Source organism: Zalophus californianus, chromosome 1 (assembly GCF_009762305.2).
Source record: "Zalophus californianus isolate mZalCal1 chromosome 1, mZalCal1.pri.v2, whole genome shotgun sequence".
In the NCBI taxonomy this organism is placed as follows: Eukaryota; Metazoa; Chordata; class Mammalia; order Carnivora; family Otariidae; genus Zalophus; species Zalophus californianus.
The window spans coordinates 127,445,369-127,457,949 of NC_045595.1; the positions used below are offsets into that span (position 1 = coordinate 127,445,369).

Sequence of the window (12,581 nt, forward strand, 5' to 3'; positions counted from 1 at the left end):
GCCTGGTGTGTAGGAATCATTCAATTAGATTTTTTTTCCCAGAGGGATTTGTTTTGTGTGTAGCTATAGATTCGGTGTGTCCATGGGAGGAGGTAAGGTCTTATTTTACCATCTTTTACTGAAGCCCAGTAAGGCTTATACTTATACCTATATTTTTAACATAAAATTAATTCCCCCACTACCTGCCTCTAGGTTTGTCAAGATAAGATATTTAAGTGTAAAGCACTTTGAAAAGAGTGGGGCTTTATATAAATATAAGGGAAGGTTGCTTTGGCTTGCCTGAATAAGAGTGAATCCAGAGTAGATGAGAAGAGTATGAGTCTGGCTCATCTTTTCCTACTTCATGGCAAGACCTGTGCAAATCTCCCTCTTGCTTAGGAAGCTGCAAATAAAACCAACTTAGTCTAAGCATTCTATCATGGGCTAGGTGCCTTAGAAGTCCCAGTATTTGTTCTCAGGTTCTTTTTGAAAGAAATAGCAAGGTGGCTGGCTTATATATTCCAGTTGTTTGAGCTGCCAAATGACCCTTAAAACAAAACAAAACAACTTTCTCCAGCAGCACACAGTGAAGTTGCCTTTCACCTCCCTCCCCATTCTTTCATTTTAATCTCTTATAATGTGTGGTTTCCAGATTCCAAAACTGTAAACAAAACATGTCTGTTCTGTAGTTTCCATTATCCAGTGCAAATTGAAAAAAGAAACCATAATGTTTCTTAATCTTCTTTAAAAATTCCTTTTTACAAATAATTTATTTCCAGATATCAGCGTTTCTTACATGATTTGGATGTAGTGAGGTGGAATAGAGACAGAATTCATATCAACCTATTGCAGATAAGGCTTTTCCCCTGAAAAACAGCATAATCAGAGTAGGTAGCTTCCCAGGATATTTGTGATCATGATTCTGGGGATAATACTCTGCAAATAAACTGTAGGCATTGGGGAAAAAGTGGTTGCTACATCTGGGAGAAAAATATCTCAAATAAATAAAAGGAACACCAAAAGTGTTTCTTCTTCTTTCTTTCTAAGAGATGTATTTTTTCAAGCATTTAGAAGAAGATCAAATTGAACTGTATTTTTATCATGACTTAAATTGTGCAAACACCTGGGAATTATAACTTAAATAGTAAATGGAATTTGACTCTTGTTGCGTATGTAGATTTGAATATTTAACATCATATTTTCCTTGTAAGTTGTATCTTTTATGTGTTCTATAATGTCTCAAGCTAATTTCCCCTGTGTAGTTTCACAAGACAATATTTTCATTTACTAAAAACATTTCATAGTACATTAATAACATCAACACACTCACATTTCCCTGTGTGCCAGCCTCAGGGTTATTAGAGATGTAGGGACATTTGTTAAGCCTAGGTAAATATTAAATATCATTTGAGAGAGAGGGAGAGTAACAGTGGCTTTTGCCGCCAGCCCTAAGTTCCTTTGAGATGTATATGAATGCATATGATTTGTTCAGTCTATAAAGCAGATGTTGGTTCAGCTGTAGTGCATATGTTTGTTTTCAAACACAGTTTTGGAGCATGGTGGTGGTGGGGATATGCATGCATGAAAATCCCAGGTATGAGTGTTGGGGATGCCATTAAAGTTTTTTTAACATTAATTTAAACGACCTCAAAGACATATAAATGATACTAGTTTTGATAGATTTGGGAAAGGTAATTAGAAATAGAGTAAAGCATTAAGGAAAATAGTAACTAAGATTTTAATGGAATTTTTCAGACTAAATTATATTTTATTTTATTTTTTTTCTAGTTCCCAGTGAAAACAACAGTTCATTTTATTTTTTTTAAGTTTTTATTTAAATTCCAGTTAGTTATGGGGCACCTGGGTGGCTCAGCTGGTTAAGCATCTGCCTTCAGCTCAGGTCATGATCTCAGGGTCCTGGGATCGAGCCGCACATCAGGCTTTCTGCTCAGCGGGGAGCCTGCTTCTCCCTCTCATGGTCCCTCTGTGCTCTCTCTCTCTCTGTCAAATAAATAAATCAAATCTTAAAAAAAAATAAAAATTAAAAATTAAAAAAATAAATTCCAGTTAGTTAACATATAGTATAATATTAGTTTCAGGCGTACAATTTAGTGATTCAGTACTTACAATGTAATACCTGGTGCTCATCATAACAGGTGCACTCCTTAATCCCCATCACCATTTCACCCATCCCCCTGCCCACCTCCTGTCCGGTAACCATCTGTTCAGACTAAATTATATTTTAAATGAAATAAATTGATCATTAATTTTGTCTGGAGTTTTACTTCATCCCCTAACCAGATATTGATTTTCAATTATTTCTCTCTACTGTTTGTTTTATTGTGTGATATTCTGAACTGCTTTATAAAGAATTGTTTTAAAGTTTAAATATTACAACTTCTTCAACTAGGGTGCTATTTCTTAATATTTTAGCTTAAAAAAAGAAGAAAATGTTATATTCCTTTACACTATTTTGAGACATGAAAAATACACTGAATGTTTTTTCTTTCTTTATAAAAAAATAAAATTAAGGGTACCTAGATGGCTTAGTCGGTTAAGCATCTGCCTTCAGCTCCAGTCACGATCCTGGGGTCCTGGGATCCACGCCCAGCATGTAGGGCTCCCTGCTCAGCAGGGAGTCTGCTTCTCCCTCTCCCTCTGCCCCTCCCCTTGCTCTCTCTCTCTTCCAAATAAATAAATATTTTTTTTAAGTAGAAAGAGGGGTGTCTGGGTGGCTCAGTTGGTTAAGCATCTGCCTTTGGCTCAGGTCATGATCCCAGGGTCCTGGGATAGGAGCCTGTTGGGTTCTCTGCTTAGAGGGGAGCCTGCTTCTCCTTCTCCCTCTCTGTGCTCTCTCTCTCTCTCTCTGTCAAATAGATGAATAAATAGATAAATAAATAGATAAATAAAATCTTGGGAAAAAAAGTAAAAAGAAATTCAAAAGGCAAAGATATCTTATAAAAGTATATTTTACCCTCTATGTTTTTGCTACTGTGGTGAATTCTTAATCTCAGGAAACAAACTGAGAGTTGCTGGAGTGGTGGGGGGTAAGAGGGATGGGGTGGCTGGGTGATAGACATTGGGGAGGGTATGTGCTATGGTGAGCACTGTGAATTGTGTAAGACTGTTGAATCACAGACCTGCACCTCTGAAATAAATAATACATTACATGTTAAGAAAAAAAAAAAAGGAAGATAGTAGGAAAGCAAAACTGAAGGGGAGGAAATCCGAGGGGGAGACGAACCATGAGAGACTATGGACTCAGAGAACAACTGAGGGTTCTAGAGGGGAGGGGGGTGGGGGGATGGGTTAGCCTGGTGATGGGTATTAAAGAGGGCACGTTCTGCATGGAGCACTGGGTGTTATACGCAAACAATGAATCATGGAACACTCCATCAAAAACTAATGATGTAATGTGTGGTGATTAACAATATAATAAAATAAAATTAAAAAAAAGAATGTATGAAATAATGAAAAAACAAACAAATCGGAAACCCTTAACACTGAATGCTAGCATCTTTTGTGTTGTTGTTTTTTGTTTTTCTTTCAGCTCTCAGGAGAAGTGATTTTGCAAATTGCCAATGAACCAGTTCTGCCCTTCAATGCTCTCGATGTAGCTTTAGAAGTTCAAAACAGTCTTAAAGGTAAAGGTAATTTTTCTTTGAATTACAGTAATTTCAGCAAATGAAAGATTGTTCAACTAATATTTAACAAGCAATGCATAAAAGCGTATGCTATCTTATTGGCTATGGCAATACAGTGACTCCCTTCCTGGAGAGGATTATCATGAAAGGGGCTTAGAAGAAATTTGACTGCCATGTCAACAGGAACGAGGTGTATTTATGTGTGAGCACAAAACATAATATCAGATTATAAAGGATGTTTCTCCTACTTCCCTTTATCAGAGAGATTTATAATTTCAAACTTTTGTTATCATTTATAGGTTCCACATGGAAAAATATAGTTCAGGTATTTTTCAAAATAAATAAATAAGGAAGTAGGTAAGTAAGTTTGTAGCTAACATTCAGTCAATTCAAACAAGATTGACCCAGAAGTTTCTCCTTTGGGATTGATTTCTGAGGGATGGGCCCCATGCCATATCACTGAAGTGTTGGCTGATCCTAGATTAAGGGTGACAAGAAGAGAATTATTTCCATAGTTTCTATTTCAATCCCTTCATGTTTAAATACATCTTTTTCTGTAGAATTCTAATACCACCCTAATAGTTACCTTCATTTCCCTTTTATCTACATACAAAGCTTTCAACTAAACTTATAATTTGTCTTCATTAGCCAAATACAAAAGGCAGTATTGTAATTAAAGAATGTACCCTCCTCCTCTTTGAGTCACGCATCGTATTGTCAGATTTCTAATATGTGATTTGTAGACATTACTTCTCAATACAAAAGTCAATATTTTAACTATAGTACAGTAATCCTTAAAAAAATGATTATTCTTTTTTTGGGGGGGTGAATTATTCTTAGCCAAATATTTCCAGTATCTGAAAGTTTAATTTTTTTTTTTTTCAATCTTGACTAAGCATTGCTTCTTAACCTGGAGAATACTATAACACAATTTTCCCCCCTCAATGATTCCTATTTTATTGGCTGTAAAATCATAACCCTGAAAGCATTTGAGCTGTTTAGGGTTATTTGTTCCCATATGAAGTGGCCTCAGATTGCTCTGTTTTTGGTATATTGAAGTTGGTCTTTATACAGTTTCCTTCTTTTTCACTTTTGTCAAGCTTCCATCTCAGACTTGCTCAATGCAGAGTTTCCACAAACCTTCAATTTGTAAAAAAATGTAGTTTCTGTGAAACTTGGTAAAGCAAAGTTCAATGAAATGAGGTACGCCTGTATTTTTGGGCAGCATTAGAGATCTGAAGAAATATATATATATATTTTAACGAGATAATTCAACACAATTATTCAGCCTTCAGCTGGGGATTCAGATACAGCACAGAATTGGATTTAATCAGGCTAGAGCTCTAATGGGAGAGGGACAATGAACTAGATAAAATAAAACTGAGAGTATGTGCGAAGGAGCACCCGTGGGGGTGGACCAAAGTACCTAAACTGGGCATGGAATAAAGTGAGAAAATGAAGGGAAACAGGAAGGAAGGAAGATTGACAGATGCTACTCCTTGGTGCGATCAAAGAATTCAGAGTGAGTGAGCTAAAAAGACTCCTCCGTTCGTGGCCAGCAAATGGGATTGTTAAAAATGTGAATGTACAAAGAGCGGAGATATAGGTACTGACAGTGTTCAGGCAAGGACGTGACCATGGAAGTGGGGTAGGAGGAAAAGAGGCTAAGAGAAACAGAGTCTGGAATATGTGGACATGGAAATTGCCAGAATTAAGACAGGAGTAATTCTTGTAGGAAGGAGTGACAGAACCAGGAGCTAAAATCAAAGAACGCGCAGTAACGCCGAGGCCCCTCCTTGTGTTTGCTTTGGGCGAGTGCTACAAAGCGCGTGAGAGAAGGAACCGCGGGCCGACAGGGGCTGCCTTGGAAGCAGTATTGTTAGGGGAGAGTCAGGTTTTAGTTAAAGGAAGAAGGTACAGAAAATATGCTGAAAATAGGCCAGGTTAATAATTCTTTCTTTAATAGTTATATCTAAAAGTGTGTCAGTACAAGGGGGGAAGAAAACTACAGTCATTCCACAAAGATTTCCACTATGGGCTGATGCTACTAAGGCTAGATGAACCGCTCCCTAAAAATCACGTTTCTCCATTGGATGAGCCAGGAGCATTCTGGCTTCTTGCTGTTATATTGGACTGCTTCTGCTCTAGGTAAAGAACTTTTTCTTTGGTTGTTGGTTTTGTCTGAGCTTTGTTTCTTTTGATGTGAATCTCCTTGGGTCTCCCTCTACTTTCACTCAGAAAGATGTGAACCGACTTAAGATGTACCCATACGAGAAGCACAAAACAAAGCAAAACAAAATGTAATAAAAACATAGACATATAAGCAAAAAATTTTCTTTTTACTATGACCCGAGTATAAATATTTGTTCAAAGTGATATGATTTGTCACCTTTAAGCTATACATTTTCATGTTTTAGTCATTATGATTCAAAGTTATTTGCTCTGTATCAAAGTAAAAGATCATTCAAATGTCTGCTAAATTGTAGGCAATTTGATGGACCTGTTCTATTTTGCCTACTCTGGTAATAACCTTATTACTAAAATAAAATAATATGCCAATGTGTGAATAATGGACACCACTTATAACAACTAAATAAATATTTCAGTTTTCAATTTTAGCTACTATGTGAGATGATTTCATTAGCTAAACAGAGTTCCTATACCACATTAAATGAAACATCTAATTTTACTGCTTAATACAAGCTTTAATTGTTGATATATTTTCTTATTTTGTTATGACAGCTAGTGGTGATTAGCCTTAAGTTCTCAATCACAGCTTTAAAAAAAAAAGTGACCTTCAAGGCTGGACTATAAAATAGTTTCTCCTTACTGCAAAGAGTTTACGTATGAAGGTCTCTGAAACCCAATTGCATTTTCAACGTTGTAATTTTTACCCCTTGACAACGGGCCATCTTGTTTATTTATTACTCTAGTTTACAGTAGCAGCAGACCATTCTCTACCATTCTCACAACCACCAGAAAGAAGGATAATTTACCAGTGAATAATTTGTTTGAGTTGATTTATTGGATAGTCTTGAAAGCTCGTTTTGACTGAGTGACCTTGGCTCTTAATATTTGGTCAATGCCAAACACATAATAGTTAGAGAATGAATATTTATATATGGTACATGGAGATATAGTGTAAATAGTGACTGATAAGATAACTGATATGCTTCAGGGGTTCTTGTGGCAAATAAAAGTATGTCCAAAAAATGCACACACAAGGCACTGGTCCTAGTGTTCGGGTGGCAGAGGCAGGTGTCAAGAATAAACCAAGTACCACCACACCCTTGAACCTGGAAGCGGACTAAGGAGTGAGCATTTAATAACCTTTCTAAATTTACTCTTTCTCACTTTATCCACTTTTTAGTGTTTAAAACAGCACTTCAAAATAGCTAATGGACTATGTGAGTCTGATGCTTTCTGTTTAATATCTGCTATTTTTCTTTGTTGGAATTCTGTTATTTACCATTATTGTAAAACCTACAAATGACCAAAGAGAGTAAAAGTCACTTTCATTTGATCTGGCTATGTACACATTTATTTAGTGCAAGCCAGACTCAGCAGGAAACAGTTTCGAACTATGTGGCTTGTTGCCACCTCCTGATTGTCTCACTAAATGTAAAATGGTTGTTGGCAGAATTTCCTCCTGTTCTTTGAAAAACCAACAATGGTGACTTTATCTGACTTTTTTTCTTTTCTTATTAGCTCTGATAATTCATTAGCATCAATCACTTCATTGTAGAAGGAAAGATAGTATTTCAAGGTGATGATGTGACCAAGCCAAGCACACTGTGTTCCTCTAGATCTGTCGTTTCATATTTTCAATATGTGTCACTTCAGTTCTTTTCCACAATCACAAGTGATTAAGACCCATCTGATGTCTTTTTTTTTCTTCCTGAGTAATTTATTATGAATGTCCCAAATGGAAAGATTAAATATGTGCTTTATAAACTGCATGATTCTAATCCTCAGCCCATCTAGCTCCAATCTTGATTTTAATTACCACCAATTCCAACTTTGGACAGCCCTAGAGATAGTAAAGGGTGGGTCCACTAGGTATCTGGCTCTGTGCCCTCCCTAAAAAATCCAAATCCATCCATCTAAAGTCCAAACAATCCCAAGAAAATATTTTGTTCCCATGGAAATTCCGAATCATGTTAGATTTCTAGTGGTTTGACCCAACCTGGCATTTCTGGAACTTACCATTTTGTGTGAACAGGACTTAAAAATATTCTGTCAGAAGTAGCTTACCTTTCTTGCTCAAATTGAGAGAAATTCAAAAAGAGATTGGCCATCCATTGGGTACAAATTCCTAAAAATGTGTTAGTATCAATCCCCAGTATATTTTTGTATGGACTCTGACTACATAACTATATTAAAGATTGTATTTCATTTATTGATATTTCACATCTAGTTCAAACAAGGAGTTAAGACAGCTGGGTCTGCAAGAAAATCTGATTGTCTCTATAGTATCAGAGTTTGTCTCCTGAAACTAGTTTTCCTTTCCTCCCACTTCTTTCTGAACTCATATTTTTATTGAATAATGTCCTTTAATTATTACCCAAAGCATGTCATCCCTTTTGTATTCCTTAGAATTATACTTCCTTTTCTTTTATGTCCTGTGTCACAATCTGTTGCTGTTCACACTACCGCTTCCCTTTGTCATCATTTCCTTCACTATCCTGAGCACTTCATTCAAATTTGTTTAAAGTTTTCTTTTCAGTACCTACATTTTATATGTGTCACTATATTGATTAAAATATGGTAATGACTTCTTACCATTTTCCTACTTTCCCATCATAGTAATGGTCTATTATATTGTGAATTTTTTTCCCTAAATGCATTTTTAGGATAAAACCCTCTGCCCATGACAGGAAAGTACTGCAATGCATTTTTCTTTGAATATTGCCTCTCTGGCAACAATTTTTAAGTTTTTTTAAGATAATTTTTAATCTTGGCTCATAATAGAACATAAAGTATCCTTGCCCTTGTACTGATTAATTTTATTCAATCTTTTTTTTTCTTGGCTTGACCAAAACATAATTAAACTCACACATGTTATTAAATATACAACTCCAACTTTCTGCCTCAGGAGGAGACTGGTAAAAAAAATAAACCACACATGAATTTAATTCACTCAAGGAAGTTTTGCTCATTCTTCCAAAGCAGCCAATAACCAGATCAGTTTTTGCACCAGGCAGACAGACATTGTTGGGAGAATGCATTCCATGCAATATGTTCAAAATCTTGCTGGATTTTCATCCGTGTTGGCTATCTGGATCATTGGGCAATATTTAGAACATAAGAAAATTTTCAGAATGCCTTGCTTATTTTTTATAAAGTGGCCAACCCGATTCTTCTAAGCCTGTCACTTTGGCATCCTTGCAAGAAGGATTTCTACTATATTCAGTTTAGACACAGTTATCCACTGTCTTCTGGCATATTGCACTTTTAAATAGTATCCTTTTATCAATGTATTGTAAAATCAGTGTTAGACTATTTATCAGCAGTGCACTAGCTCCCACACTTTTTTCTCTACCTGTGTTTTTGTTTGCTTAACTTCTTTAAATAACCAGCTGAGATGATTCTTTGTGATTCATACTAAAGAAGCCAGCATGAAGAATAGAAAATGTAGGATAATAAAGGACTGTTGTTTCCCCTGGATGAAATCATACTGGCAATTTCTTTTTTTCTCTTTAGTGATGCCACAAGATATTTTTAAAATGACATTAAGTAACATACATTTTTCCCCCAAAATAATCTGTTCTGCTCTTAACCACTGTGTTATGTGGAACATAAATCATACTTTCCCTTGTCACTATAAATCAATGAAGTCTAAGCTATGATTGTGCAATTGTTAGCACCTTGAAAACTGTGATAAGCTCATCCATAGAAGAATAGGTTCTGTGAAATACTATTAAAATAAAAGGCTATGTTTGTTTGATATAAAAATGTGGTTTTAGAGTATGACCAGTACACTTCATTCTTAATTTAAGATGAAATTGAGTGAGTCTTTAAAAATATAGCCACAAAATAGAATGAAAAGACAGAAAAGTGGAAATAAACTGAAATTTTAAACATTTTGGAGTATAAAACTCTGAAGAAAGACCACAATAGTAAGTAGTAAAATCATTCTTTAAAATCAGACAGTTGTGTATTTGTCTAGGAAGTTGTAAAACAGACTTAAACACATGAGTTTATGCCAAGATGAAACTCATCAAGATATGAAGTGCCTGGGGAGAAGAGGTAGTTTGGGCAGGTCCCAGGTCCTGGCAGGTAGAACAGAACATACAGATTCAGTGAGGGCAGACAGCACTGTGGTTACTAGTCTTATCCAGATGTCTTAGAGACCTGATGGATAAGACATGTTTGAAGTGCCTTTGAGTTTCTGATCTACTACTGGAAGTTGTTTTAGGATCCTATATCAATGGTCCTCAAGAGGAGCAAGTTTTCTGAGGACACCGTGGCACTTTTGAGGTCACTCCACAAAACCCCAGGTAATATGCTAAGTGTCTTATGTCCATTGTGACATTTAACCTTACTCTAACCACATGAGCTGAACTGGATATTGTTAAGAACAATTTAGAGATTAAGAAACTTGAGTGAGGTGGGGGAGAGTGTGTTTATGTCTTACTCAGGTATACATATTTAAGCAGTAGGTTTAGGGCTTGAATACAGATAATTCTGTCATATTCCAAAGCCCTTGCCCTTTCCACTACAACACACTGCCTCCCAAATGACTTGAAGGGGAGAATGCTGCAATGTGATGATTGGCCAGAAGGCAGGAGTAGGGACAGGTTTCCTTCAGTATGTTTTAGAGCCTCTCCTGAACTGGCCTCCATAAATCTCAACACTATCTCACTATCCACTGACTCATAATTCCTCCTTCCTTCTCTCTTTCTCCCTCCCTCCTTCTCTCCTTTTCAGTATTTCAGTTAATATTACTACTGCTTATAATATCCAGCTCTGTGCTTTGTATAACAAGATGGAAAAATGGAAGGGTTGAAGTTAGAGGTAGATTCATCTTCTAGAAAGCTGAGGACTTAGGGAATAGGAAGGGATTAATTAGTAGCAATTAATATTGTTGTTTACAGATGGAACATCCTCGACTGCTTTAATGTAGAAAGAGTCCCAGAACTTCCAAGAGGTCCATTTTAGATGCCCCTGATTTCTGGGCAATTCCATGATCTGTCTCTCAAGTTTCACTTCTCTGGATTTACTTAGGATATTTTTATACACAATAAACTCTTCAGTCATTCTCATGAGCATTTATTTGATCCTTATTTATTCTGAATTTGTGTATTATTTCTAGCTAGATTAGGAATTTATTAAGGTTAGAGATTTAATCTTATGTCTTTGCCTCTCTCCTAGTACTTATAGAACACCACACAAAATAGCACTCAGTAATTTACTTACTGAACATATGTTTGTATTTTACTTTGAGACAAAGGAAAAAATGCATTGTTTCTGTTTGAAATTTAGAAGTCCATTTCAATGGTCTCTTGAATAATAAGATAATTTTACTAGGCAGTGTCAGTTATTTTGTATTATACTAAGGTTGATATTCAATATTTATCACATATCAATATATTCTGTCATGCTGTAAAAACTTATTAACGATTGGCTTTTCACCAGAAGCAAAGATGTAAAAGGATCATTTTTGAAGGCTGGTGGTTTAATTCCTTAACTTTTATATTATCCCTTTCCTTGTTCTTCAGAAGTTTGAGATTCAGTCCATGGAAAGAAAAAAATGGCTCCAGATTCATAGTCATCACAAAATAAAATTGGGAATCTTTATTACAGTGTATACAGGGAAGAGTGTAGTACACTTATGGAGAAGTGGGCGCACAGATTTGAGGAAGTGAAAAGTAGCATATCTGAGAAAAAATCATTAGTTATGGTATTTTTTGCTTGTCTTTGAAAAATGAGTTGGTAGTAATTTATACTTATGTATACTTTGCGTACTCTGATAATAGTAACTTCCATTTACATAGTGATTTATATGCTTAGATAGTGAAATGACAATTTTCTGTGTTTTCCCCAAGGAAGCTGAAGGACAGTAATATTAAGTAATCTATTCAAAACTACACTGGTAGTAGTTAAGTAGATGGAGCTCTTACATGTTTTTTGATACCAAGACCTTGGTCTTTAGACTCTACGTGCATATAACTTCAAGATAATTGTATTAACTCTCGCTGAGAGAAATCTCAAACTCCCAGTTCATTTTCTTTGGTCAAATGGACTTACTGCTTATTAAACCTGAACTGCTAAGAGGCTCAATTAGTCCTCTGTTCTCTGACATTCACTGTGACTTAAATGAAGTTTTATATATTCTTAGTTTTATGGATTATTGGCAGGACATATTTTAATTCAATTTAGTTGAATTTAACTTCTCATTACCCTAAAATAACTTCTTTTCTTATCTTTTCCTTTGCAACTATTATTGATTTTTATCAAAATTAGTTGGTTTCCATTATATGCCAAACATTTCCCTAAGTGACTTTGTAGGCATTATTTAGTATAATATCTCAAAACATTATCTTATAATTCAAAATTCACTTAACAAAATTTTTAATAAATGACAACCATATCTCAGATATTGTGCTAGCATCTAGAGATACAAAGAGATAAAACATATTTGCTGACCTTGTGGGGTTCTTTTCAGTCAAGGAAAGGAGATAGACAAGGCAGATAAGGATAAAAATATTACAGATGCTATGATGCTATGATCAAAATAGATAATTCAGTGATATGCCAGGCATAGTGTTAGTCTGAGGAAATGGCAGTGAACAAAACAGACAATGATCTCTTCCTTCACAGAGGTGACATTCTAACAGGGATCCTAAGATCATAGGGAAAAAAATCATTTAAGGTCACAACTTACATAGAGTCAATGATGTTACTTTATGGGTCTTATTTAAATGGACAAACAAGCTCTAATTGGCATTAAAATGG

At 35.5% G+C, this 12,581-nt stretch overlaps 1 protein-coding gene across 5 annotated transcripts in view; it reads left to right on the plus strand.

Moving 5' to 3' along the window:
- NAALADL2 (N-acetylated alpha-linked acidic dipeptidase like 2) overlaps positions 1–12,581 on the plus strand; it is a 1,313,911-nt gene that overhangs the window by 1,254,255 nt on the left and 47,075 nt on the right. For all 5 annotated transcript variants that reach the window (XM_027587309.2, XM_027587311.2, XM_027587310.2 and 2 more), the window contains one exon: positions 3,530–3,623. In XM_027587309.2, coding sequence (XP_027443110.2) covers positions 3,530–3,623 — 94 coding nt within the window. The remainder of the gene's footprint in view (positions 1–3,529; positions 3,624–12,581) is intronic.